Source organism: Marmota monax, unplaced genomic scaffold (genome assembly GCF_021218885.2).
Source record: "Marmota monax isolate L192 unplaced genomic scaffold, Marmota_monax_Labrador192_F-V1.1 WCK01_AAM20220418_F8-fsc00014, whole genome shotgun sequence".
Lineage (NCBI taxonomy): Eukaryota > Metazoa > Chordata > Mammalia > Rodentia > Sciuridae > Marmota > Marmota monax.
In genome coordinates, this window is record NW_026695222.1 from 32,762,415 (window position 1) to 32,789,274 (window position 26,860).

The window sequence follows — 26,860 nt, forward strand, 5'->3', positions numbered from 1 at the left end:
GGCAGTTTTCGGAGCTGCGGGCTGCCCGGCTCTGTCCCCGTGCAGGCCTGAAGCTGGGCATGGAGCGCGACGCCTACGTCATGATCGCGGAGAAGGGGGAGAAGCTGTACCACCTCATGATGAGCAAGAAGGTGAACCTCATCAAGGACCGGCGCCGGAAGCTGAGCACCGTGCCCAAGTGCTTCCTGGGCAAGTGAGTGCGCGCCCGGCCGACTCCCACACCCCTCCCCGCGCCCTCCTGGGCAGAGCCCCCAGGACCCCTATTCCTGTGGAGCCACCTCAGAGTCAAGAGGCTGGGGTCCCAGGCGGGTTTTCAACCCACCGTGAGGTCCTTGTCACGCCATGGCTGGCAGCGCACTGCATGCTGTGGAGTGGCGGCCCGCTGCTGCGCTCCCGCCTCCCGCTGGCGCCTGGGGTGGCCGAGCAGAAGGGGAGGAGGGTGGGAGGCGGGTGGAGCTCACTTTTCGAGGCTTCTGGTAGAAGGCGGTGTCGACCTGGGCTGGACATGAACCTGGACTTGAGGAGGGAAGTCTCACGGGAGCCCTGCATGTGGGAGGAAGGGGCGAGGCGGTGGGTACCCGCAGCCGGGGGAAGAGGAGATGGGAAGTGGGAGCAAGTCAGGCCGAGCGAGCCTGGTTTTAGCTGTGCTAAGGTTAAAATGCCTGCAGACACTCGGTGTCCACTTGGGCCCAGCCTAGAGGGGTGGGGCCCAGCCTGGAGTGGGTGGGGCCCAGGGCCGAGCTTGGGGTCCGAACCCAGCAGGCAACCTTCAGGGCTGGCGGGGATTGGGCTTGGGCTGCTGGTGCCCTCCGGGTCAGCAGCTGGGGTTCTGCTCTCCCTGGGGTGTCTGTGGAGAGGAGAGTTGGGGCCTGGGAGGCAGCCGAGGGGCCTGGCCGGTCTCCACCAGCTAATCCCTAATCCTGGCTGAAAGGATGCTGGCTCCTTTCTGGGAGGGGCTGCTTCCGGCCTCTGGTCAGAGAACCTTCCTGCCTCCTGCCAAGCCGGAGCCGGGAGCCCGTCTGATGAGAGTGTCACAGGGGCTCCTCCTCAGGAAGGATTAGGGGATCGCTTCTCCTGCCCCTTTGAACCAGGGCCAGGTTCACAGCCTGCTTTTTAGCCATGGGGCCCAGGAGGCCACAAGCCCCGAGGGAGACCGTCTAAGAAACCTGCCTCCCGCGCAGCGCCCTCTGCACCTGCCCCGCTGAGGCCTCTTTCCCACGGGGCCAGCTCCCGAGCTCTGCATGAGCTGGTCCCCTCCCGTGGACGGAGTCAGTGGCCACAGAGACGGCTTGTCCAGCCCTGCCTCTGCTGCCCAGCACTGACAGAGGCGGGTCACTGCTGCTGTCCCCACTTTAAGGGCGAGGAGAAGGCCCAGGGATGCCCAGCACGTGGGCTGGTGACTTGGCGTGCTCTGCCCCGTCTCCTGCTCTGCCATGTTTGCTCATTTTTATCTGTGAATCCAAAATGTGTCTGGTTTGGCTTTTCGGCCTTCAAGGGCTGGGCTCTGAGTCACACGTGGGTTCAGGTCTCGTTTCCCTCACTCTCTTGCTGCGTGACATTGGACAAGCCTCTTAACCTTGCTGAATTTCAGTCCGTGATCAAAGAGAATAAAATGGCCCTCAGGGTTGCTGGAGGAGGCAGGTGACACCTGTGAGGTGGCTATACATAAAAGTGACCTAGGTGCAAAACCTGTGTGTCACTGTGGAGGCCCCCGGGAGGCCCATGCCTTCCGCCACGCTCAGGTTAGTTGAAACCATCAGGTTCAACCATCTTTTGCTCCCTTTGACCCAGCCCCTCCCCTGGGCCAGCTGGGGACAGGACCCTGGGAATGCCTGCCCTCAGGGAGACACCTGTCTAGAGAGTAGCCAGACGCAGGCCGCAGGACGGATGAAGTGAAGGGGTCTTTCTGGAATCGATTCTGCCAGGAGCTGCAAGGCAGGGAGGGAGTGGGGCTGGTTCAGGGGGTGCACGGGCCTCTCGGGGTGCTGTTTCAACAAGGTCCGAGTGACCAGCACCCGCCAGAAGACCTGGAGCAGCCGAGGGAACAGCAGGTGGGAGTTCTGAGGGTGGAGGGGGGCCAGCCGGGAGGCAGGAGGCTGCGGGTGGCCACAGGGTGGGAGACCAGGGTTGCCACAGGAACCAGAGGGGCTGGATCAGCAGGGCCTGGGTCAGGCTCTAATTTTATTCTAGGTGCTGAGAAGGCACGGCGGAGGCACAGCAGGGCCTGGGGTGAGGATGAGCCTCATCACAGAGGCCAGAGGAGGGTGCTCTTGGGGGCTGCCAGAGCTCAGGGGACCACATGGGACAAGGTGTGGTCAGCAGGGCGGTCAGCGAAGGCTTCCTGGAAGGAGAGAGCCTTGGTTCCACAGTCCGTGGTGATTAGAGGCAGTTGAGTTACTGACATCTGCTGGAGATGGACCTCCTTACTGACCTGGAGGGGGCGGCCTCCCTGCCCAGGCCTCCCTCCCTGGGCCTCCTATGTGCCCAGGTGTGGGGTTGAGTTGTGAGGAGGAGGGGGATCCATTTGTCAGGCGTGCTGTGGACACCTCCACAATGGTGACAGCCCAGGCCCAGCAGGCAGCAGGCAAGACAAAGGGCCCCCTGAGGGGACTTGGCTTGGTGGCCTTCTCTGGAAAGTGCCTTGACACGCTTGTGTGCTCCTCGCTGTCTCGGCTCGGCCTTGGCCTGGTGTGGGCTAAGTGAGTGTTTAGTGGGTCAGGAAGAGGCCGGGAGCTGACTAGCCCTGATCAGCGGGACCCCAGCTCTGATCTGCAGCAGCTCTGGCCACTCCATGGGGGGCTTCTCCCGTCCAGGGACAGCAGCCTGCTCTGGGTCACATCTTTCTGGAACCTGGACCTTGCTGCCCTTCGCGCTGCGCTGGCTACCCTCCCAACTGGCTTCTCACACACTGAGTCCTGCCCTGTGCTGGCTCACGGTGTCCCACGGAGTCCCACACCTTCCCTGGGGCCGCGCTCCTGGGCACTGGCTGCTGGCTGGAGGCCGTGGGCGGAGAGTGCAGGCCCCGCAGGGAGAGCTCGCCTGGTCGTGCAGCTGGGTCCAGGCCGAGGTTCCTTAGGACCAGAAGGTTCCCCCACCAAACCCAGAAGGTTCCTGAGTGAACCCCTTGCCAGGTGAACCCTGCGAGGCCCAGACAGGGATAGAAACTCGCCCAGATTTGTCCAGAAGGCCGTGAACCTTCCTGATCGCCAGAAGGTGGCAAGATCCAGCTTGGGAGCTCAAGGGTCCACGTTGTTGTCCTGTGACTGTCTTCTCCCACCCCCACAGCTGCTGAGGGCCACTTCCTGTCCCTCCTCCCTGGCTCAGGGCTGCTGGCCAGTGCTAGAGGTGGCCCCCAGCCGGACAGCTGGTGGGCAGCTGGAGGCTGGGTCCCTGCTTCCGAGAGTGGGCACGCAGACATCCGCTCCCTCCTGCAGCTGCTGGCAGCGGGTCTGGGTGCTGGGGCTGTGGGACCTGAGAGTGAGCGTTCTCCTTCCCCCGCGCTGGTCTGCAGAGTGGACGCATCTCCTTCCCGCCTCCAGCAGGGCTTTCTGACCGCCTGGCACACCGCTGCCTACACACCGCAGGGCTTCCCTGCCAAACCCGGGGAGGCTAAAAATAGTTTCCCCGCGGGACAGCAGGCTTCAGTGAGCAGGAGAGCGTGGGGCCCTGGCTGGCTGCCACCTGCTGTCATTGAGCACAGCCCAGGTCCCCCTTCCTGCTCTCTCGAGGGGGCTAATTTCTGTGCTGAGCCCAGGAAGAGCTCCCGGGAGCGGGGCCCTGGCCTGCCTGGCCTCTCCCCACCGGGTGCACTGGGCTAAAGAGCTGCCCGTCTCCTCTGCCCCTGGCACTGTCTCCCCGACCTTCCTGCTGACCCCAGAACAGTCCTCCTTGCTTGATGGTTGCTTCCTTTATTTGTTTAGTGGATGATTAGTGCGTCCTGTTGTGCGTGAGGCCTCTCCCAGGCTGGGTCACAGTAGGTAGGGCTCGGTTCACAGGGAGATTACCTTCTGGCTGCAGGAGGTGGCTGAGAAAGGGATAAATCCGCAAATGAGATAAATTCAGACAGTGGTAAGTGCTACGGAGGAAGAACAGGGCCACTGAGTGGGTTCTGTTGCCAGAGAACGTGCCTCCTCCAAGGAGGTGATGTTTGTGCTGAGACCTGAAGGATGAAAAGAAGGCCATGTGAAGAGCCGGGGAAGGGCATTTCCAGGCAGAGGGAACACGCAGTGCAAAGGCCCTGGGGCAGGAAGAGTCTGGCACCTTTCAGGAAGGGAAGATCCTCTCACCTTCCTTTCCTTTACCGGCCCATCTACTTGCCTGCCAGTCACCTGTCCATCACTTGTCTATCTGTCCATTCATTGGTCCACCCATCCGTCTACTGCTCCATCCTTTGAGCCTGAGGCAGACCCAGGGCCTGGCCACGTGTCCCTCTGCCACGGGTCATGGGAGATGCGCAGGCCTCCACTGGTGGCCAGGCTGGGCTCCCCAGCCTCGCTTGCCGTGGGAGGTTCTGGCTGGCTTCAGGGTCCTGTGGCCAGGCCGGCCCTGCAGCCCCTAGCCCCAGCCCCCCAGCCCCCCAGCCCCAGCCCCCCAGCCTCAGCCCTGGCACCACAGCTCTGGTCCTCCAGCCCCCCAGATCTCCAGCCCCCCAGCCCTGGCCCCCCAGCCCTGGCCCCCCAGCTCTCCAGCCCCCCAGCCCCCCAGCCCCCCAGCCCCCCAGCTCTCCAGCCCCCCAGCCCTGGCCCTCCAGCTCTCCAGCCCCCCAGCCCTGGCCCCCCAGCCCTGGCCCCCCAGCCCCCCAGCCCTCCAGCTCTCCAGCCCTCCAGCCCCCCAGCCCTGGCCCCCCAGCCCTCCAGCTCTCCAGCCCCCCAGCCCTGGCCCCCCAGCCCCCCCAGCCCCAGCCCTGCAGCCCTGGCACCACAGCTCTGGCCCCCCAGCCCCCCAGCCCCCCAGCCCTCCAGCCCCCCAGCTCTCCAGCCCCCCAGCCCTGGCCCCCCAGCTCTCCAGCCCCGCAGCCCCCGCCCCCAGCCCTGTCTCCTGTTCCCGCAGTGAGTTTGTGGCCTGGCTCCTGGAGATCGGCGAGATCAGCAAGACGGAGGAAGGGGTCAACCTGGGCCAGGCTCTGCTGGAGAACGGCATCATCCACCACGGTGCGTGGCCGGCCGTGGCGGGCGGGCGTCAGACCAGGCAGACTGTGCTGCCGCGAGCCGGGCCCTCCTGGGCAGCTTTGCCCGCTTCCCAGCTCGCCCTGCCCCCGGGCGCGGATGTCCTCACACGGCTGCTTCCAGGGCCGGGGGACCCAGCCTTCCCCCAGGACACAAGCAGACAGGGACACCTGGGAGAGGTGGTGGCAGGGGACGTCCCCCCTCACCTTTCAGAGGGGAGGGTCACGGCCCAAGCTTCAGTGTTCCATGAGCAGTTACCAAGCGCCAGGCTGGGCGTGCTGGCCACACGGGTGGGCAGGCAGTGCAGCCGCCTGTCCCCGGGGAGCTGACCTTGCCACTGGGAGAGGATAAAACCCAGAAGTAAAGGTCTGTGTCCAGGAGGTGTGGGTGCCCAAGGAGCGGGAGCAGGGCGGGAGGTGACCTGTCTCAGTGGCTCATTTCCGAGTGGGGTCTGGGGGTCTCTGGGAAGGGGACCCAGGCCAGTACCCAAAGGTGAGGGCGTTGCGGTTCCCGGTGGGGGCAGCCCGAGCCAGGGTGGCTTGTTCAGCGCAGGCACGGAGGCAGCAAGGCTGCCCCTGAGTGGGCAGTTGGGAGACGAGGCCCAGGGCGTCCTGGCCCACAGGGGCGGTGCTCTCGCATGCGTCAGGTGCGAGGCCCTTGCTGAGTCCTGCAGAGAACCGACGGCTCAGGGCCGCGCCTCACGCTTCCTCGGCTGCTGGGCAGAGGTGCTGGGTCCCAGGTGGGAGCAGGAGCCCAGCGGGGGCAGCTGTGGGGTTGGGGGGCCTGGCCCGAGAGCTTGGGGTTCGGAGGTTGGGCCTAGCAGGATTTGCAGGGATCACAGCATCCAGGGTGACTTTGAGGCTGTGTGGCGGAGACCCCCGGGCTCCCCACGGGCTGAGCCAGACAGGTGGTCTGGGCCCCTCCTCCGCAGGTGCCTGGCCTGCCGGAGGCCTCCGGTGGCCCTGCACCGCAGGGGACCTGCGTTCCTCGTCTGCGCACTGGGGAAGTGGGGCCAGCCAGCCCACTGGGCACAGGTGGGGGGCGGGCGTGCCCAGCCTCACTGGCCCCTGGTTCCCTCCAGTTTCTGACAAGCACCAGTTCAAGAACGAGCAGGTGATGTACCGTTTCCGCTATGACGATGGCACATACAAGGCCCGGAGTGAGCTGGAGGACATCATGTCCAAGGTAGGCACTCTCCACCCTGACCCATGACCTGATGTCATTTTCAAGGTCGGAGCCTCCATCCTGACCCATGACCTGGCATCATGTCCAGGGTAGCCACCCTCCACCCTGAGCTGACACCCTGACCCATGACCCTGACCCAGCAGAGGTCATGCACAGCCGGCCTCTGTCCAGCGGCCTGTCTTCCCCTCCCCTGCCCTTGCCAACCCCACCCTGACCCTGATGTCTTGTTGTGTTTCTGGCACTGGGCATTGGACCCCGGGCCCTAACCACTGACCTCCTGTGTCTTCAGACAGGGCCTCTCTAGGTTGCTGAGGCCGGCTTTGGACCCAGGCTCTTCCTGCCTCAGCCTCCCAGTGCCCTAGGATCACAGGCGTGCGCCACAGGCCAGCCCCTGCTCTGTTCTGAGGGCCATCTCTGCGCTCTCCAGCAGCCTCGGGGCCTCTGAACCATGTGGCCCGATCCCAACTCCCCTTCTCTCTTCTTTCAGGGAGTGAGGCTATACTGCCGTCTCCACAGCCTTTACACCCCGGTGATCAAGTAAGTCCCACGTGCTGTAAGTCCCTCCCTACCTTCCACTTCACTTCTGCCTCTTCTCAGCTGTGTGGCCTGGGGCTGGCACCTTCGCCTCTCTGAGCTTCACTTTCCTTCTCTATCAAGTGGGCTAATAACGGTACCTACCCTGGAGGTTTGTCACAGGATGGAGTGGGCGGTTGGTGGGAAGCGCTGTGATGAGGGCAGAGGGTGTCAACCCTAGAACCAGGGACTGGCTGAGTTTGAATGTGCCTGCTAGTTGCCAGCTCTGTGACCTCGGGCAGTCACTGGACACCCCCTTTGCCTTGACTTTTCTCTCTGGAGTGGGGATGACAGGATGTGCCCGGGGGCCTTTGCACTTGCTTTTCCCGCTGCATGGGATGCTCTTCACCCTTCAGACGTGGTGTCTCTGCCGTGCTCTGTGTTTGTCACTTCATTTGGGGCCCTGCTGTCCAGTAGAGCCGCGTACACTGGTGGAAGTGCCCTGTGTCCGTTGTCCCACATGGGAGCACTAGTCACATGGCATTTTCAAACATGGAGATTGAGGAACATGATCTTTAATTTGACTTTATGTTATTTTATAAGCTTTATTTTTTGGGGGTTGAATTGAAATTAAAAGGGCTGACGCTGGTCAGTGTAGGCCTGCAGCCGGGGCCATCCCGAGTGAGTGGTGGATTCAACGCTCGCCTCTGCCTCTGCCTCTGTGAAAGGGGCACAGAGTCGCTACCAGCTCTGGGTGCCGTGGGGCTCAGTTCATAGGAGGTGCCTTGAGTGGTGCTGGTTTGCGGGCGCCATCGAGCGGTCATCCCCTATGTGAAGCTTCAGTGGTGGATGAAGGGCCCCAGGGCCACCAGATTCTTACCCCGGCTGCACGTTCCTCTGCCCCATCCTTAGCTCTTGCCTGCTCTCCTGGTCCCTGGTACCTGACCCTGGTCCCCAGCCCTGCCTCCCGGCTCCTCTGCTCTGCTGCTGCTCTGGGCCAGCCTGGGGACGCGGCCTGGGGCCTTCACTAGTGCACTGCGGCTGCTGGGCTCCCGGTTCTGAAGCTGGAGCAGTTCTTCAGCCAGACCCTTCCTCGGCCTCCCATGCTGGCCACGGAATCCGGGGGCTACCTGCAAGGCTGCGGGATGGCCCGGGCTGCTGCCGCCACAGGGCTCACAGGAGAGACCCGGGGATCTTGCTGGCCACCCTAGCCCCAGAGAGGGGCTTCTGTGTCACCATAGCCGGGATCTTTGAACATAGGACCGTTGCACAGAACAGAGGGAAGGACAGGGAAAGGCTGAGTTTTCTCATGTCAGGGTCCCGGGCTCCTAGGCCTGTGCGCTAAGGCATCTCAGCCAGATGAGTCCGTTTTGAGGATGTTCCGTGGCCCCCGGCTTCCACCACGAGATGCCAGCAGCACCCACCCTGGCTCCTGATAGCCCACGGGTCCCTTGGAGGGCACAGTGCCCTGGCTGAGGTCCTTGGGCGAGAGTGAGAGAGGCCTAGAGCCTAGTGCCTGCGCCCTGGGGGAGGGGAGGCCTGGGTGGGCAGTCACACTGTGGCTCAGGTGTGGGGTCGGGGCTGGGCCTCTGCCTGGCCCCTGCCCTGCGCCTAGAGATCTCAGCAAGCCCAGGAGGCCCCACTGCGTCCCCTGCTCATCTGCCACCCCTCCTCCTCGCAGAGACCGTGACTACCACCTGAAGACCTACAAGTCCGTGCTGCCCGGGAGCAAGCTGGTCGACTGGCTGCTGGCCCAGGTGAGGACCACCCTGACCTGGGCGGCCAGCATCTGGCTTTGCCCGAGGAGGGGGGCTTCCTGGAATGTGGAGCCTTGTGTTGTTTTATTTTTTTAAATATATATGTGTGTGTGTGTGTATGTATATACATACACGTACACACACGCATTTAGTTGTAGTTGGACCTTTATTTATTTTTATGTGGTGCTGAGGATTGAACCCAGGGCCTCGCAAATGCTAGACGACTGCTGTACCGCTGAGCCACAACCCCAGCCCCAATTTGTGTTTTTAATGGTGGCACAGGGCACATAGTGCAAGTTTACCTGCTTAACCCCTTTTAAGTGTGCAGCTCCAGTGGCATTAAGTACAGGCCTGATGTCCTGCAGACATCCCCCACCCACAGAGCTGAAGCTCTGCCTGTGAAGGGGCAGCCAGCCCTTTGCTGCAGCCCCGCCCTTCCCTGTAGCTCCACACTCCCACAGCCCCGCCCCTCCCTGCAGCCCCGCCCCCTGCAGCCCCGCCCCCTGCAGCCCCGCCTCTCCCTGCAGCCCCGCCCCCCTGCAGCCCCACCCCCTGCAGCCCCGCCCCTCCCTGCAGCCCCGCCCCCCTGCAGCCCCGCCCCCCTGCAGCCCCGCCCCCCTGCAGCCCCGCCCCCCTGCAGCCCCGCCTCTCCCTGCAGTCCTGCCCCACCCTCCAGCCCCGCCCCACCCTCCAGCCCCGCCCCACCCTCCAGCCCCGATCTGGGCTCTGTCTCTGGAGTTGACTACTCTAGGGACCACCTGAGAATGAAATCCTACCATATCAACCTTTTATGACCCCCTCATGTCACTTAGCACATGTCCCCGAGTTGTAGAGTTTCCTGTGTTCTTAAGGTCCCATAAATAGTATATATACACATCTTACTCCATTTATGCTGTGTGTATCCAGTTGTTCTCACACCCTGGCACCAAACTGGAGCCTCTTGCCAGGGTCTTCCTTTCAGCAGAGGCTTAGACATCCCTCCATCAATCTTGCTGACCCTGCAGAGTTGTTTGCTCCATTGAGGTCCAGCGGTCAAGCCCGCCTGCCTGTCCTTCCTTCTTTATGGCTCCTATTAATGGTCATTCAACAGGGTTTCCTCTGGCCAGGCCCTGGCTGGGCTTTGTCCGTTATCCTACCGTGGCCTTCAACCCATTTACAGAGGGGAGGGATGGGGCCCAGAAAGGCCAGGGCCTGGTTCCAGGAGGCACAGCCTGACCACGGCAAAGACAGGATGGGGCTGGGCCCATCTCACCCGTCCAGAACTCTGCCTGATTCTGGGAATCTTTCAGGGAGCCCACAGAATGTTCATTCATGGTCTGAGAAAAGGACGTACGGCTCTAAAAGATGGGACCCTGCAACATGATAATGGACGAATGTCTAGTTAAACTACCGAAGCTAGGCCTGGTGGTGCAGACCCATAACACCAGTGACTCAGGAGGCTGAGGCACGAGGATCACAGATTGAGGCCAGTCTTAACAATTCAGTGAAACCATCAGCAACTTAGTGAGACCCTGTCTCAAAATAAAAAACATTAAAAAGGACTGGGGGTGTGGCTCAGTGGAGAGCCCCTGGGTTCAATCCTCAGTACTAAAAACAAGCCAAACCAAACCACGAAACCAGCTGCAGCGCGGAGCTGTAAGCCAGCTTGAGTAATTGTTAAATTTAGTGTTCATAAAAAGTTCCTTCCATTCAAAAACCACAGTTTTGCTGGCTGGATTTTCTCACACTGAGCAAATGACTGAAGACTGCTGTGGAGACTCAATTTATATGTTTCTCGGCACCAAGTAACTTCAAAAGTAGGTTTAGAAAAGTGCTTCACAAAAAATCAGGCCAACAGATTGTCCTTAGTGTGAACTGTGGGTGTGTTTCAGTGTTTGCTGTAACAGTGGGACCGAGAAATCGGGGGGTTTTGCCAGACCCTGGCCTTGGGGTCAGACTTGCTGTCTAGAAGCGCAGGGCCTCTAACCCCCCACTGCACTGCCCCCTGGGGACTGTGTGCAGTCAGCCCAGAGGCATGCCAGGCAGACCCGTTCACATCCTGGCTCTGCTACTTCCTGGCTGCGTCACCTCGGGCTGCTGGTTACCGTGTCTGTGCCTCAGGTTGCCCACCTGTTAAAAAACACAGCCTGGCGGGAGTTATTGCTTGGCGAGTGTAGCTCTTAGTGCAGTCCTCACCTCCTGCGGAGGACCCGAGGCGGGCCCAAGTTCTGTCAGCGAAGAAGGCTAAAGAAACCACAGGGGATTCGCGGGCATGGAATAGTGAGACCAAGAGACAGCAGTGGGGACGTCTGCAGAGTTGAGAGTTGGCCTCACAGTTGTGTGGCAGGCAGGTGAGCCACGGGCAGGTGTGCAGCAGGCAGGTGAGCCACAGGCAGGTGTGCAGCCGGCGGGTGAGCCACGGGCAGGTGTGTAGCAGGCGGGTGAGCCACGGGCAGGTGTGCAGGAGGCGGGTGAGCCTCAGGCAGGTAAGCCTTGGGCAGGTGTGCGGCAGGCAGATGAGCCACGGGCAGGTGTGAGGCAGGCAGGTGAGCCACGGGCAGGTATGCGGCAGGCAGGTGAGCCTCAGGCAGGTGAGCCTCAGGCAGGTGTGCAGCAGGCGGGTGAGCCTCGGGCAGGTGTGCAGCAGGCAGGTGAGCCTCGGGCAGGTGTGCAGCAGGCAGGTGATCCTCGGGCAGCTGTGCCTCGGGCAGGTGAGCTGCTACGTGGGTGCCTGCTTTGTAGTTCAGGTGCTTTGGCCGCAGCCCAGACAGCCCTGGCTTTGGGGCCCTGAGCTTCCTGGGCCTCTCTGCTATGGACTCTGTGGCCTCATGTTTCCCAGACTCCACTTGTGCCAGGGGACAGCCTGCTGGTGTCACAGGGAAAAGTAGATGTTTCCCCAAAGGCTGGGGGTGGGGCAGGTCTGAGGAGTGTTTGGAACCAACAAGACAGGATATGACATCAAAGGCCCATCCCCACCTGGAACCTCAGCAGGATCGAGCAGAGAACATGTAATCGGGTGGCTCAAGGGGGCTTCCCCTCCCTCTGGACATCTCATTATTTCTAACTTGTAGGTTATTCTGCTCCTTGGGACAAAATGTCAGTTGAACGCCTGCTGGATCAGTTAGAAATGCTTTTGTCTTCTCATAGTAGGAACTGGACTTAACACAGTAAAGGCATTTTCTCTTAGATAACTAAATGTTCAGAGTTCATGGTCCTAGAACCCAGCAATGCTGTTTGCACCCTGAAATGCACCTTTCTGTTTGGTTCTCTTAGCTTCTTGCTAGTTGCCTCACAATCACAAATGGCTGCCACACCTCCAGGTATCTCATTTATAATGAACTATGGCCCAAAGCCAGCAGCAGTTCAGTTTGAAAGTGCTTTTTCAATTTTCACATTAGGGAGAAAACTTCTCACAGTTGCCCCTTGACCCATGGTCTTCTGCTTAGTTCTCATTGGCCAGACGGATCCCCTAAACCAGTTTGTGGGTAAAAGGACAGGAATTTCTGAGAGAAGCTGGGATTGCTCAGGATTCCTCCCTTGATGCTCACGAGGGGCTCCGGACTCACTACCCAGACGGGGAGTCTTTTAGCTCTGAGGGTAAGGGTCAGTTCTGACCTGCTCTCCTCCTAGTTCATTTAACCCTCAGAATGGCCTGGGGAAGGAACGGCCCTGATCGTTTTACTGATGAGGAACTGAGGCTGGGGTTCCCTAACTTGCCTCTGGGCACATAGTCGTAGGACACTATAGAGGCTAGGGCTGTGGTGCCTTGATGTAAAGATGTAAAGATGCTCTGTGTTGACGGAGGCCCTGGTTATCTGTGCATGGACCACTCCAGGGTGCAGACCTTGGCGAAGATGGGCACAAACACGGGTGAGGCACTGCAGCTCAGAGAGGTCAGCTGACTGCCACGGTCACAGCGGGCAGCACAGGGGCTCACGCTCTCCCCTCTCCCTGCTGCCCAGGCTCCTAGATGCCCAGGGGGGCAGGGTTGGTGGGCTGGGGCTGGGGCTGGAGCGAGTGGGGCCAGGCCAGGCCACGGAGTCAGGCTCAGAGGGCATGAGTGTGCTGACGTCCATGTGGCTTGGCGGGACTTTTCCCGCCTGCTCTGCCAACTCCCTTCCCAGGCAGATGGCAGGCGCCGACAGCAGCCGGGCTCAGCGTGGGCAGCGAGGGCTAGTGCAGGAGAGGCAGAGGCCAGGGGTGAGGGTGACAGCTGAACAGGGACAGAGTCCTGGGCCGCCGACCACCCCGTGCACCTCAGTTTCCCCAGCCACGACCTGGTGGTGGGGAGAGCCTGCCGTGCCTCAGGTTCCCCTGTCAGGCAGCTCAGGCGTGGTGGTTGCTTCTGACTTGACCACCCAGACTGGCACGTGCTCGGCACGAGAGGCCTGCCCAGGCCTTCAGACTCACGCAGAGGGCCTCTCCCACCGCTCCACGGCCTTGCGTCACCTCTGCTGCCCCCGACCCAGCGGGACCCCTGGAGCGGTTCATTTCATCCCCCAGAGCTCTGGGGTGTGGCGGGATGATCCCCCTGTTTCCGGGGCATAGAACCCTGCAGAGCGGTCTCAAGGTCAGCTTCCCGGTCCCTCCACTCCCCTCCCCGCTTCCTTCCATGTTTTATGTCCCATCAGGGCTAGGCTTGGGCTTCCACGCGAGGCCATGTGAGTGCACGGGCCAGTGCCAGGGCCCTGCCCACACGGTGCCAACTCTACTGGGAGACAGACCTTAAACAGAACAGGCCTCAGCACGCGGTCACCTGCTCTGAGGCCTTCCCTAACCACCCTACAGTAGCCCCAGTGTGCTGGGCAGTGAGAGGGACGGTGGTGTTCCTGGGGAGGACTTGTGGGGGAGGGCTTGAAGAGGACTAGGATCATTAGGGGAGGACTCAGAGCAGGTGACCTGGTGCTGAGGCCTGAAAAGCCCAGGGCGGCACCCTAGGTGGAGGAAAGAGCAGGTGCAAAGGCCCCAGGGGGGTGGCGTGCACAGCAGGGCCAGCGTGGCTGGAGCCCGAGGGTGAGCCGTGAGTGGGCAGTGAGATACATGGCCTCTGAGCCTGATGTAGCTTGTGCCTCTCCCCACAGGGGACAAAATGCCCCCAGTGGTGACTGCCAACCCAGGATGACAGGTTTGCTCTCAGGTGATGAATCCAGGACCTGTCACTCTAACCTGCGCCCGCCCTGCTGTGGTGAGGGACCTCGCTGGTCACCTGCCCCAGGTCCTTCAGGGTGGGGAGCCCAGGCTGCCCAGAAGCCAGGTGGATGCCAGATGCTGCCCTGCCTGCCTGGCTGTTGAGCTGGGCCTGCGCCACCTGGACCCTGGATGTCCCTCCTGCCATCCCTGGCAGCTGGGGGTGGCCGCCCGGGATGCAGCCCCTCGGGGCCCTCCCTCAGCCTGGCCTGAGCTCACTGGCTCTCCAGCACTGTCTGGCTGGGGTCAGTAAACCCAAGGCTGGAGCTGCCCCCACCTGGCTCAGGGCCTGGCGTGTGCTCAGCAGCAGCCACCTCTGATAGAGCAGCCGTGTCCCTTGCACCTGGGAAAATGCCCTCCGCACCCCCAGGCTGCTGGCAGGGAGGACCGCAGAACCCTCTGCCGCTCCTTGGCCAGTTGTTGGGGAGGGAGGCGGCTGGAGGCCTCTTGCCAGTGATTCCCCTCCCCAGCTCCGTTCTCAGTCCACAGACTGCAGGACTGCAGCCCTGTCCCCAGGGGACACAGCAAGGCTCCAGGCCCCTGCCCCTGCCTGGCTGCTCCCCTGGCTGCCCTGCTCCTCCTGGTTTCTCCTTCCCACCCTGGGCCTTTGTCCTGCTGTCCTCTGCCCGAGTCCCCCGCTGCCCTTCCACTCTCTCTCTGCTTCTGTGTTGGGATTACCTGGGTTGCAGGCAACAGGGATGATGTTGGATGATTTAGCGGGGGTGGTGGTGGCAGGGGACAGGGCTCCTTGGGAGGAGGTGGGGCACACCTGGGAGCCAGGCGCCAGGGAAGTCTGAGGAGGGGGAGCCCCGGGGACCACCTCAGGGGCCGCTGCTGGGAAGAAGCACACACCTGCCTCCTGTCCTGCCTCCTCCCCTCAGGTGTCCCGCACCTGGGCAGGGAGGTTCCCGTGGCCCTGCAGGATGGTGACTCCTTGTCTGTCCCTGGGGTGGGGGTGTGTCCTGAGCACGGTCCTGCTCAGGACAGTCTGCCAGGGAGGGTCGGCTGGGGCAGAACCCTACAGTGCCCTGCGTACTGGCCTGTCCTCTCCAGGCTTCCGGAGGGAGGCGGGTCGCTCCCAGGTGGCCCTGAGAGGAACCATGGTTCTGATGGTGTCAGTTGGCAAGTTTTCAGTTGCAGGGACAAAGCCTCAAGTGGAAGGGGACTTAAAGGAACAGCGTGGATGAGGAGATGTGGGCGGTGGCTCTGGCGGGATTGTGGCTCAGAGTTGCCAGCTCACCTAATGCCACTGTGCCCCTCTTGTCCCATGCCAGGGAGACTGCCAGACGCGAGAGGAGGCCGTGGCGCTCGGCGTGGGCCTGTGCAACAACGGCTTCATGCACCACGGTAACCCTTCCCCGGCCTCTGCCCAGCGCTCCCTGCCCGCCTTGCCCGTCACTCAGAGCGCGGCTCCTGCTGCCCGCCAGCCCCCTGCACCGTTCCGGGGGCCCATGTCAAGGCGCCCTTCCTGCCTGTGGCTGAGCCCACGTGGCCTTCCAGACTCTTCTCCAGCCGGTGCCTGTTGTGTCCCAGGCTCGGTGCTAGATCCTGGGGACAGCAACGAGCAGAACAGGTCCCAGTCATTTCTGTGTGTGTCCCAATCAGAAAGAGCACATCTTCTGGAACGTTCCAGGTGGTGCAAGTGAGGAGACCTTGGACTCTTACTCTGAGCGAGGCAGGAGCCCCCGGAGGTTCTGGGCAGGAGGGAGTGGTGACTTGGGTTTCTTCTGGAACCTTCTGGCTACAGTCTGTGGGGCGGGGCAGGGCCACGTGGCTAGGGCCAGGCGGTGGCACAGAGGTGGGAGAGTGTTGGGTCAGGAGACCCTCGGCCGGCTCCTCCCCAGCTGCCGCTCTTCTGATGAACTCAGAGCTTGGAACTTTCTCTTGAAGGGCCAGGTGGCAAGTGCTCTCGGCTCTGCGGGCCACCGGGTCCCTGTCACAGCCACAGAAGCAGCTATAGACAGCACTGAACCAGCTGGGCATGGCCGTGTGCCGTCAAACTTTATTTAGGGAACCAGGGGCGGGCCACCGTGTTCCAGCCCCATGGCCTGCCTTCTGGCTGGTGGGCCGGGCGGGACCTGCCTCTGGGGGGCTCCCCGCTCGGCCTCAGTTCCCCAGCTTTCCCGGGAGGCCTTGCCATCTGCCATGGTTCTGTGGGGTTGGGACTGCTTCCTGCCGTTCGTTTCCCCCGTGAGGCTAGGCCACCCATCTGCCCTGGCTCAGTGTGCCCAGAAGCTGCCCTTGTGCCCCTGGGGCCTCCCGACAGCTCTGCTCGCCCACCAGCCAGCTGGGCTGGACCTCTTGTTTGTGGGTGAGGGTAATTAGGGGTCCACCCCCGCTGCTATTCCAGGAAGGCTGCTGGGAGAGGACATTCCGCAGGGGGGTCCCAGCAGTCTGGATGCTCTGGGGGGTGGGAAATTGCAGGGTGCGGCCCTGTTCTCCTGTCCCTGCCACGACCTCAAAAATAGGCTAAAATAGGAAAAAGAACCCAAGCCCAGGATTGCGGCCTTGGCCAAGTGCAGGGCAGGCACAGAGTGGGGCTGGCGGGACCTCCTGTAGTGGAGCTGAGCTGTCCCAGAGAGGCACCCCCAGGCTGGTCCCCCTCATGCAAATACAGGCTGTCTGCTCTTTTCCCTGTGGATGAGGCTGGACGAGCATGTGGTCAGGGTCAGCAAGGGGCCAAGCAGGGGACCTGACTCCAGGTCTGTGTGGCTCACAGAGCCTGGCCAGCGGCCTCCACAGAGAGGTTAGGTTGGGCCTCACCTGGGGATTCCCTGCCTTTTTGCGACATGCCAGCAGGACACAGCACTGCATTCTCCTCCCACTCCCGGAATTTTCTAGCTTCGTGTTTACAGTGGAGGCCAAGCCAGCCCGCCCTCCTGGCTCCCCACTCTGGGGAAAGTAGCAATTTGTGTGTCTGTTTTCTCCAAAGAGGTGATATGGTGGCCAGACAGGTAGGGTCCTGGCAAAGTGTCCTGGGGACCAGGAAGAGGAAACACTTCCTTTGCCTTCTGTTCAGCCACCAGATCCCCTGTCTTTAGGGGTGCGTCTAGGCAGCTGGTTCTTCTGGCCGCAGGGACCCGCCAACCTCAGGCAGCTGGCTACCTTAACCTCAGAGGCCCTCGCTGACAGGCCTGGGGGCCAGCTCAGGGAAAGGAGGGGCCTGCGTGGGGCCCCAGTGCGGCTGATGACCCTGACCTGGATGGATTTGTCTGTCGGCCTGGGCGTTGGTCTTTCCACCTGTGGAAAGGCTGCAACAGCCTTTCCATCTGCCCAAGGGGTAGACCAGCTAAGCACAGCCACAGAGGCCTGGCCCGGAGGTGCCTGGTGACCCTAAGCCATGGCCTCGGGCTGCATCTGGTTTCTTGTGTGCATTTTCCTGGCTCATCCTGGTACAGAGGTCAGCACTTTTTTCTGTAAAGAGTCAGATAGTGGGAATTTAGGCCCTGTGTGCCTTGTGACCTGTCACACCTGTCCAACCTTGGCATTGTGGCTGGAGAGCTGCCAGCTGCAGACAGTGGTGGAGCTCTTTCCAATAAAACTTTATTTGTAGGAAGAGGTAGTGGGCCAGATGTGGGTCCTGGAGCCTCAGTTTGCCGACCCCTTGGTTTGTGTCCATACCTGCCTTAGCCCCGAGGTAGCGTGCGTGTGCTTGGCCGGCTGTGGCTTTACTGTTCACAAGCAGGTCTTCCACCCCCAGGAGTCCTGGTGTGTGGTGTGAGGTAGGGGTCTGGCTTACTCTTTCCCAAGTCAGAGTCCCATCTGCAGAGGGCTCTGCAGTCCTTGACGCCCGTCACACCCTGAGCAGCCAGGGGGTTTGGGACACACCAAACCTGTGTGGGGCTACCCCAGCCCTTGGCTGCCAGGTGGCAAGTGTGGCTGACGTGTGGCTGTGAGTCTGACTGTGGCTTGTGTGTCTGGGTCTGCAGTGCTGGAGAAGAGCGAGTTCAAGGACGAGTCCCAGTACTTCCGCTTCCACGCTGATGAGGAGATGGAGGGGACCAGCAGCAAGAACAGACAGCTTCGCAACGACTTCAAGCTCGTGGAGAACATCCTGGCCAAGCGGCTGCTGGTAGGAGCAGGCTGGGCCCGGGCACCGCCCTTCCCAGGCCTCCTGTGGGATTGGAGGTGGCCGGAGGGCAGGTCACTGCATGGCCCAGGTGCCCTCCTCACACAGGTCCGGGTGCTGGGCACCCTCCCCTTCTTCCAGCTCCTCTTGTCTTCCCGGCTGCTGCAGCCTGGCGCTGTGCCTGGGGACGGCCTCCCAAAGCCACTCCCCTGCCCCCCAGAGCCTGGGTCTCAGACTGGCGCCTGCCTGTGTTCAGTGGCTGTCGACACCTCTGCAATTCAGGGAGGTCTCACAGCTGTGCAGGAAGTTGACCCGCCTAGCCCCCCAAATCCTCTTTCTCTGCCCACCAGTGAGCACCAGCCCCTCCTGATGCATGGTCCCAGCGGGTGGTGGACAGGGGCTCAGAGCCGGTTGCTCACCCTGCCCAGGTCAGAGCCAGAGTCGGCCTGGTGTGGAGACGCTCAGTGCCTTCTGTGGGTTCCGTTTCTCCTTCCTCTCCGGGGCTCCCCGTCACACCCAGGGTGGGCTGCAAGTGCTCAGCGTGGCCTGGGGGACTCCGCCTCTCCCCTCCACCTCCGGTGCTGTCCTCGCCCGGCCCCAGCCACCTGAGCCCTTTCCTCCCCCTTCAGTGCCTCAGGGCCGTGGCCCGCTGGCTGCTGCCTGGGGTCCTTCCCCACTCCCGTGTCCAGCCCTCAGCTCCAGTGTGGCCCTCGGCCGCCCAGGGCAGGCCCCGGCCCTTAGCTGCTGTCCTGTAGTTCAAGCTGCTCACAGCCTGCACCGCGGTCTGCGGTTGATCCCGGGCTGGCCCGCCCTTGCGGTCAGCTGCAGAGGGGGACTGTCCAGTCCATCTTGCTGGGGAGCGTGTCTGCCGTACCCACGGAGCGCTTGGCGTGTGTGACCGGCGCGGCTCCCTGGACGCTATTGCATGGCTGTGCCCATTTCCCTGTGTCCCCAGGAGCCCCAGGGCCTACTTCCAGCAGTAGAGGGCTGCTGCTCCTTGAGCTGCTTCTCCACTCCCACAGTCTGCTTTATTCATTAAGTCATTTATTGAGCACCTATGGTATGCCAGTGGATGGGGAGACAGTGTGGAGAGAGGGGACTGTCCCTGGGTTGGCAGGAGGAAGGGGTGACAGATTGAACACACACCAGGCTCTGGCGGGAGCCAGGTGGTGCCCTCACCTCAGGTGCCTACTGTGTGCAGGTGGGGCTTGTATTGGCCTGGTCTGGCTGCTGTGCTGTAGGCCCCTCATCTGCACCCCACCCTGGTGGCCCTGGGGCATGAGGAGACAGCAGGATCCCAGTCCTGTGGGCATCGGGGTGGGGTGTCCTGGGCACCTCCTGCCTTACCGGCTCTGCTTCGGGCCCCCAGATCCTGCCCCAGGAGGAGGACTACGGCTTCGACATCGAGGAGAAGAACAAGGCTGTGGTGGTGAAGTCGGTCCAGAGGGGCTCGCTGGCTGAGGTGAGGCCTTAGGGCAGCTCTGGCAGGGGCTTGTGCAGGTGGGAGGGCAGCTTAGCAGGTCTGGGGACGAGGGCTGCTGCTCTCTCTTGTCCATATCGGGAAACTGGGCCCAGGACCCCTGCAGGTACTGGGGAGCCAGACACCCTGGGGCGCTCAGCGCTGTCCTGGTGCAGCCCACCAGCGCCCCCTGCTGGCGCTGTGTGGAGGCCCAGGACACACTCAAGTTCTGAAGCAGTTTTGGAATGAGCTGCGAGGATAAAAAACCTAAATATTGGTGGCTCGAACAGGAGGAGCTCATTGTCCCCTGGGCATGGTCTGGAGGAGAAGGGATGGGAGGGGATCTGAGCCCCAGACTCGCAGCTTCTCCTGGGTGGGGAGGTGGGGCTGCAGCTGCCAGGCCAGGCAGCCCAGGCTCCCAGAGCCCTATGTGAGGGGCAGTCACGAGGTGGCCACCCTGTTAGAACCCCTGCTCCACCCAGCCGGGCAGGCCACCTGTGGCCCCTGTAGCTGTGTCCAGACCCAGGCCCCAGGCCCTGCAGGGCTTCCCTGGGGGAGCCGCCTTGGCCCGCTGGGCTGTCCCTGTCCTTGAGGAACACAGGGAGGGTCCTTCACTGGGGATGGCAGTGTTGGTACTCACACGCCTGTCCTCTGCTGCCCCCAAGATGGCCGGCCTGCAGGTGGGCAGGAGGATCTACTCCATCAACGAGGACCTGGTGTTCCTGCGGCCCTTCTCGGAGGTGGAGTCCCTCCTCAACCAGTGCTTCTGCTCCCGCCGCCCCCTGCGCCTCCTGGTGGCCACCAAGGCCAAAGAGTGAGTGTCCCCGGGCCTGGTGCCCAGCCTGATGGCATGCTGAGGAGGGACCAGTGCTGGGGCTGGTGGGGTGGGAGCTGTGCGGCCTGGTGGGTGGCCGTCACTGAAGCCACCATGGGACACGCTGCCCCTGTTCTTTAGCAGCCTTGGCTGGGCCGAGGGGCGTGAGCCTGGCATGCGGCCCTGTCAGCATGGACGCAGCTCCTGCCCTTCATGGGCCCCTGGTCAAGTGCGGGACAGAGCAGGGGACAGAAGGACACAGGTCGGGGTGTGAGATACGTCCCCAGCCGGGGCAGCGAGTGAGCCATGGAGACGCAGAGAGCTGGCCTTAGACTGTGCTATGCAGACAACGTGGGCAGAGAGGTCACCAGGGCTCCTCACGGGGACTTCTGGGGGAGCAGGGCTCCAGGCAGAGGAAGCAGCGGTGCCTGGGCCTGCGGTGGGGCCGTCTCTGGCAGCTGTGAGGCCCAGTGGGGAGGCCGAGGGGCGCGGACGGGGTGGGGGAGGCCAGCGGGACAGGGCGGCCAGGCTTGTGGGGCCCTGCGCCACGGTGAGCCCTGTGGAGAGCGGCTGGAGGTTCTGACGGGGGAGAGGGAGGGGCGGCGGGACAGACAGAGGTACAGGGGAGAGTCGTCCATTGAAAACTCATGCGCTTGGTGTCTACGCCTCTCTTTTATTTGAGGCCAGCGCTCTGTTGACGGGAGGGGGGGGTTCTGATGTGACAGTTTCAGTAAAAGGCCAGTTCGTTCAGGGAGATCTGAGCACGGTTTGGCCCGTGCAGGTGGCAGAGCTAGCCAAGGGGGAGGCGTCTGCTTGACGTTCCGGAAGCACCTGGGGTTGGGAACAGGCTTATGGGATGGCTTTATCTGGCACACGAGGGGACATGCCAGAACAGGAGGGACGAAGGCAGGACTGGGGACATAGCCTGGGTGGGCGTGTCTAGGACAAAGGACGCCTGCTGCCCACCCTAGCAGGTGTGGCCCCTCTCTGCCATGGTGGAGAACGGGCCCCAGCGTGTCTGACACTCGGGCTTTCCAGACTCTCTCTAGGGGACCCGGTGGGTGTTTTTTGGGGACAACACCAAGATGTGCTGGGCCACTTCTCACCCTGCCATCTACGATAATTGAGTCAGTGTCCACAGGGGTGCTGGCCTGGCCTCCAGGGCTCCTGGGTGTGGGGGCGGGGCAGGCAGGCCTGTGGAACTTTGGGGCTCTCGGCCACTGAGGATTGGTGGCGTGGACTCTGGGTAACTGGCATGTCCCCTCATGTGGGACTGGGCTTCCTGGTGCCGCTCCTGTTTTGGGCTGAGTTTCCCAGAAGCCTTACAGGCAGGGGCTCCCCCGGGTGGCCCCAGGTTATGGGGAAGGAAGCTGCTTTCCTTATGGCCTTACCCTGTCACTGTGCCTGCGGCAGGACCATCAAAGTCCCCGACCACCCAGAGGCCCTGTGCTTCCAGATCCGAGGAGCCGCCCCGCCCTATGTCTTCGCCGTGGGAAGAGGTGAGCAGGAGCCTCGCTGACCAGCAGCAGCTCTGGCCTGGGGCTGTCTGTGTCCCCGGAGTTCAGAGTCACGGGGACCCGTGCACCCAGCTCTGCCGGCCCGGGTGCCATTGGCATTTTTTTCCCTTCCTGAAGCTAAGACTTGGGAACACTAACCACACGTGGGCGGAGCAGCCTGAGACACCAGGGAGCCGTGGGGACCACGGCAAGGTGACGGGCGCAGTTTGTCCCTGAAGCGGCAGCGCTCTCCAGGCTCAGCCTTGCGGGGCAGGGACTGGCCCTGGAGCCAGACTGGGCGTGTCAGGAGAAGTTAGGGTCCCACAGAGCCATGCTGCAGCCCCAGGGCCACCAGCTGGGGGCCTCTGCTCTCTACAGTGCCTTGTCCTGGTGGCCTCAGGAGTCACTCTGTCCTGGAGAGGAGACGGGCAGGTCTGCAGGACTGGGCCCAGCATTGTATACCCAAAGCTTCCTTTTAAACTCTGAAGGTCACTTTTGAGGTCAGAGTTATACCTCTAATATCTGTTCACCAAGAAAGTGCACGTCATACAGAGGGCTCCTGAGAAACGGAGAACATTTTAGAGTGAGCTTGTTATTTATCTTTAAAGCAGTGATTTGTGACTGTGGGTGACTTGCCTCCTTCTCCAGAGGACATCTGGCAGGACTGGAGATGTTTTCAGTGGTCACAACTGGGGAGGATGTGCCATTAGCCTCTAGGGCAGACCGGAATGCAGCTGTCACCCCATAGTGCCCAGGGTGGCCCTACAGAGCCGAGCTCCCTGGCCCAGGCGGTGGGAGAAGCCCTGCCCTGGAGCACCGCAGCGTGTAGTGATCAGCTGTGGTAGTGTTCATGGGTGTGCCAGCAGCTCTCCGTTACTATAACAAAATACTCAAGACTGTCACCTTACATGGAGGAAAGGTTGGCTGGGCATGGTGGCACATGCCTATAATCCCAGCAACTTAGGAGGCTGGGGCAGGAGAATCCCAAATTTAAGGCTAGCAACTTGGTGAGACCTTGTCTCAAAACAGGGCTGGGCTACAGCCTTGGCCCGGCTCTTCGTGTTTCCTCTACCTCTGAGAAAGCACCCAGAGCCAGGCTCAGTGCTGGACGCCTCCTGTACCAACTCCCTGGTCTCTCAGGAACCTTGTGAGTGGCTTGATCCTCGTCCCCTCTTAGCAGTGAGGACCCTGAGCCCAGCAGGTGGAGGAGTCCTGAATGATGGTCCCATGGACAGCAGGGTGTGCCCTTGTCACCTGCCCACACAGGCAGAATCTCAGTCTTTGTCTGCAAGTCACATCGTCCCCAAGACCCCAGGGGACGCGGGAGGAAGGTGCACCTGGCGACTGGTAGCGCCGGCTCAAGCCCCAGCTTCTGGCCAGGTGGCCTCGAGGCTGCCGATCCTCCTGAACCTCTGCTCCCCTGGCCACACGGGCTGACCCTGCTGGAGGACCACGGGTTGTGCAGGACAATGAGGGAGACGAAGCTCTCGAGTGACATGAGCCTGGATTCAGACCCGGGTCCCCTGTGTGTGGCCTTGGCTAGCTGTCCCCTCTGAGTAGGTCTCTCCTGTGAAGTGGGGTGCCAGGTCCCACTCTGTGCACTCGGGGGCCACTGCTGGCTCCAGGGGGAGGTGTGGCCGGGTGCCTCCGGTGGCCTACCTTGCCTGCTGCGCCCCGCTGCCCTGGCCCTGCCTCAAGCGCTCCTCCCCCAGGCTCCGAGGCCGTGGCTGCCGGACTGTGTGCCGGCCAGTGTGTCCTGAAGGTCAACGGCAACAACGTGGCCAGCGAGGGTGCCCAGGAGGTCCTGGAGCACTTCCAGGCGTTCCGGAGTCGTGGAGAGGAGGCGCTGGTGAGCGGCCGGGGCTGGGTGCCCTCCCTGGGGAGACGTGCGGGCAGCACAGGGGGCTCTGCCCAGGGCACCAGAGGACTGCCCCCACCCCCACCTGGGTCCCCAGCTCTGGGATAGGGACGGGGGCTCTAGGCAGGGTGGCATCGTCCACCCCCTCTGCTGTCTGTCTAGGTGTCCATGGCCAGACTGTGACTTGGCCTGGGGACACGGGTGCTGGCACTTTCCAAGGCTCCCTCCCCTGGCAGTGGTGGGGCGGGCGCCATCCAGGCCGAGGGGCGTTCCCGGGGGCCTTGGGAGCTCCAGGGACATCTGGGAGGCTCCTTTAAGGCAGTGTCCCTAACCGGCCCAGAGCTGAGCGGGTGGCCCCTTGGCCCCGTCCCCTCCTCCCTGGCGGTCCCTCTCACAGCGGCTCCTCCCAGGGCCTCTACCACTGGATCTACCACACCCACGAGGACGCCCAGGAGGCGCGAGCCAGCCAGGAGACCCCCGGAGAGGACACGGGGGCCCTGGAGGACGACCAGCCAGACTCTGGTAGGGGGAGGCGGGGGCGCGACAGGGACAGGGTGGGTGTCCTCTTCTGTGCCAGTGTCCTGCCCACCTGTGGGACTGGGTGTGGGGGCAGGTGGGCAGGCTCTTCCAGGGCGGGGTGGACGGCAGCAGGCAGCAGAGGCAGCCAGCGCCTTGGAACGGGCTCCGGCCGCCCTTGGGTTGAGGCTCCCGTCCCGTGCGGGTGCCAGGGCTTGGCTGCGTGGCGCGGCGCCCTCCTCAGTGTCGCCTGCCCCCTGGCTTCCAGCCTGGCCCCTGCTGTCCCTGGGCCCACAGCTGAGCCTGCGCGAGGACGGGCCGGTGGTCAGCCTGACGGTGGACAACGTGAGCCTGGAGCACGGCGTGGTGTACGAGTACGTGAGCACGGCCGGCGTCAAGTGCCACGTGCTGGAGAGGATCGTGGAGCCCCGCGGCTGCTTCGGCCTCGCCGCCAAGGTCCTGGGCAGGGGCCCTCCTGGAGCCCGAGGTCCAGTCCCTGTCCCTGCACCTGGTGGCCATGGGCAGAGGAGGCGACTTGTCCCTTAGCCTGAGTCTGCAACATGGCTGCAGCGGACCTGACCTGGGGTGCTGGTAGAGCCCGGACCCTCCCGGCTCAGCGGGTGCTCAGCGGCCACTGCTGCTTCTGCAGGTCCTGGAGGCCTTCGCTGCGGAGGACAGCGCCTTCGTGCAGAACTGCGGACGGCTCATGGCCAGGAGCAGCGCCATCGTGACCATGCCCCACTTCGAGTTCCGCAACATCTGTGACACCAAGCTGGAGAGCATCGGCCGGAGGATCGCCTGCTACCAGAAGGTAGCTACGCCCCACAGGTCCACCGCTGGCTGCCAGGCGTGGGACCTCACCTGGGGTATTTTTTCGTCAGTGTCAAACTCCAGTCCAACTTTGCTTAAACAAACAGGAAATTTCATGGGTTTCTGTCACTGAAGAGTGCAGAGGTGAACTTCAGGCATGGTTGTATCCAGGCTTTCAATCGGATATGACACTATTGCAGGAGTATGGCCGCTCTCCGTCCCTCGGCTTTGTTCCCCACGTGGCTTCACACTCAGGCCGTGAGGTGGTGGCCCTCATAGCTCTGGCTTTAGCACTATCAGAGGGAGCTCTTGCTGGCCCTGTCCTAGTCCCTGTTGGGGGGAAGGCAGCCCTGCCTGAACCTCAGAACTGAGCCAGAAGAGACGGTTCCTTGAGGCCAGCTTAGGTGCAGCAGCTGACGTGGAGAAGTGGGTGCACCTAAGTCCTGAGGCCTCCGTGCCCCGGCCTCTGCCCGGCCCAGGAGGGACAGTGTGGGGGCAGTGCTTCCCATTCGGAGGCCCTGCTTCCTAGGGGTGGCCCAGAATCCCGGGTCCCCGCTCACGGTCCGTGCCCCTCTGCTCTCAGTTTGCAGCTCAGCTGAGGAGCCGGGTCAGCCCCGCCTTCAAGCAGGCAGCCCTAGAGCCCCACCCCCTGTGCGGCCTGGACTTCTGCCCCACCAACTGCCACGTCAACCTCATGGAGGTGTCCTACCCCAAGACCACCCCCTCGGTGGGCAGGTCCTTCAGCATTCGCTTCGGACGCAAGCCCTCCCTCATCGGCCTTGACCCTGAGCAAGGTACCTGCTGGTGTCTGTTAGAGGTGGTGCTTAGGCTCACACTACGGTACCTAAACAGAACAGTGTCTGGGGGCCGACAGTCCAGGCTGCAATGTGGCTCCGTGGTCATTAGGAGTCCAGGCCCTTCTATCTTTCTGCATCACCATCTCTAGAAGGGGTCTCTAACTTTCAGGGTGCCTCATGGTAGAGTATGGCTGCTGGTGTGCCAGCCACCATGTCTGCATTTCCAGACAGGAAAAGCCAACCGTGGTTAAAGGTGTATTGGCATCAAACTGAAACTGTCTTCTTGAGGTAACTTAGTGGATCAAGATTCTGAAAAGGGCAGTCAGGTGCTATGGCGTGCACCTGTGATCCCAGCTAATGGGGAAACTGAGGCAAAGGATCGCAGAGTTTGAGTACAGCATTGGAACTTAGTGAGACCCTGTCCCCAAATTAAAAAAAAATTGTTTTTAAAAGGCTGAGGTAGAACTCAGTGGTAGAGCATTGGCCTGGCCTCACGAGGCGCTCAGTTCCATCCCTGGTACCGCCAAAAAAGGAAAAGAAAAAGAAAGTTCTGGCAGGGAAGTTCCCTCTCCCGGAGTTCTGGGAGTGGGTCTGCTTTCCGCTGACCTCCCGCCCGCCCCCCTCCCCCGCAGGCCACCTGAACCCCATGTCCTACACCCAGCACTGCATCACCACCATGGCCGCCCCGTCCTGGAAGTGCCTGCCTGCTGTGGACGGGGACCCCGACGGCCAGGCTCTCAACGACAGCCTCGGGCCCCCCAGCGGGGCCCTGGGCCCGGAGGACCGGGGCCTGAGCTTCCTGTTGAAGCAGGAGGACCGTGAGGTGCAGGACGCCTACCTGCAGCTCTTCACCAAGCTGGATGTGGCCCTCAAGGAGATGAAGCAGTACGTCACCCAGATCAACAGGTGAGCCCTGCCGCGCGCGGGGAGGCGGGGCCGCGGGGAGGCGGGGCCGCGGGGAGGCGGGGCCGCGGGGAGGCGGGGCCGCGGGGAGGCGGGGCCGCGGGGAGGCGGGGCCGCGGGGAGGCGGGGCCGCGGGGAGGCGGGGCCGCGGGGAGGCGGGGCCGCGGGGAGGCGGGGCCGCGGGGAGGCGGGGCCGCGGGGAGGCGGGGCCGCGGGGAGGCGGGGCCGCGGGGAGGCGGGGCCGCGGGGAGGCGGGGCCGCGGGGAGGCGGGGCCGCGGGGAGGCGGGGCCGCGGGGAGGCGGGGCCGCGGGGAGGCGGGGCCGCGGGGAGGCGGGGCCGCGGGGAGGCGGG

The 26,860-nt window shown here is 62.7% G+C and overlaps 1 protein-coding gene across 1 annotated transcript in view; it reads left to right on the forward strand.

Moving 5' to 3' along the window:
* The window catches only part of Prex1 (phosphatidylinositol-3,4,5-trisphosphate dependent Rac exchange factor 1), a 136,552-nt gene that overhangs the window by 91,423 nt on the left and 18,269 nt on the right, over positions 1 to 26,860 (forward strand). The window contains exons 10-25 of the mRNA XM_046432975.2: positions 46 to 193; positions 5,050 to 5,150; positions 6,247 to 6,350; positions 6,838 to 6,887; positions 8,545 to 8,620; positions 15,061 to 15,133; positions 17,716 to 17,858; positions 19,225 to 19,317; positions 19,980 to 20,128; positions 21,542 to 21,627; positions 23,337 to 23,473; positions 23,893 to 24,004; positions 24,267 to 24,454; positions 24,648 to 24,809; positions 25,392 to 25,602; positions 26,238 to 26,511. Of these exons, the coding sequence (XP_046288931.1) occupies positions 46 to 193; positions 5,050 to 5,150; positions 6,247 to 6,350; positions 6,838 to 6,887; positions 8,545 to 8,620; positions 15,061 to 15,133; positions 17,716 to 17,858; positions 19,225 to 19,317; positions 19,980 to 20,128; positions 21,542 to 21,627; positions 23,337 to 23,473; positions 23,893 to 24,004; positions 24,267 to 24,454; positions 24,648 to 24,809; positions 25,392 to 25,602; positions 26,238 to 26,511 (2,107 nt within the window). The remainder of the gene's footprint in view (positions 1 to 45; positions 194 to 5,049; positions 5,151 to 6,246; positions 6,351 to 6,837; positions 6,888 to 8,544; positions 8,621 to 15,060; positions 15,134 to 17,715; positions 17,859 to 19,224; positions 19,318 to 19,979; positions 20,129 to 21,541; positions 21,628 to 23,336; positions 23,474 to 23,892; positions 24,005 to 24,266; positions 24,455 to 24,647; positions 24,810 to 25,391; positions 25,603 to 26,237; positions 26,512 to 26,860) is intronic.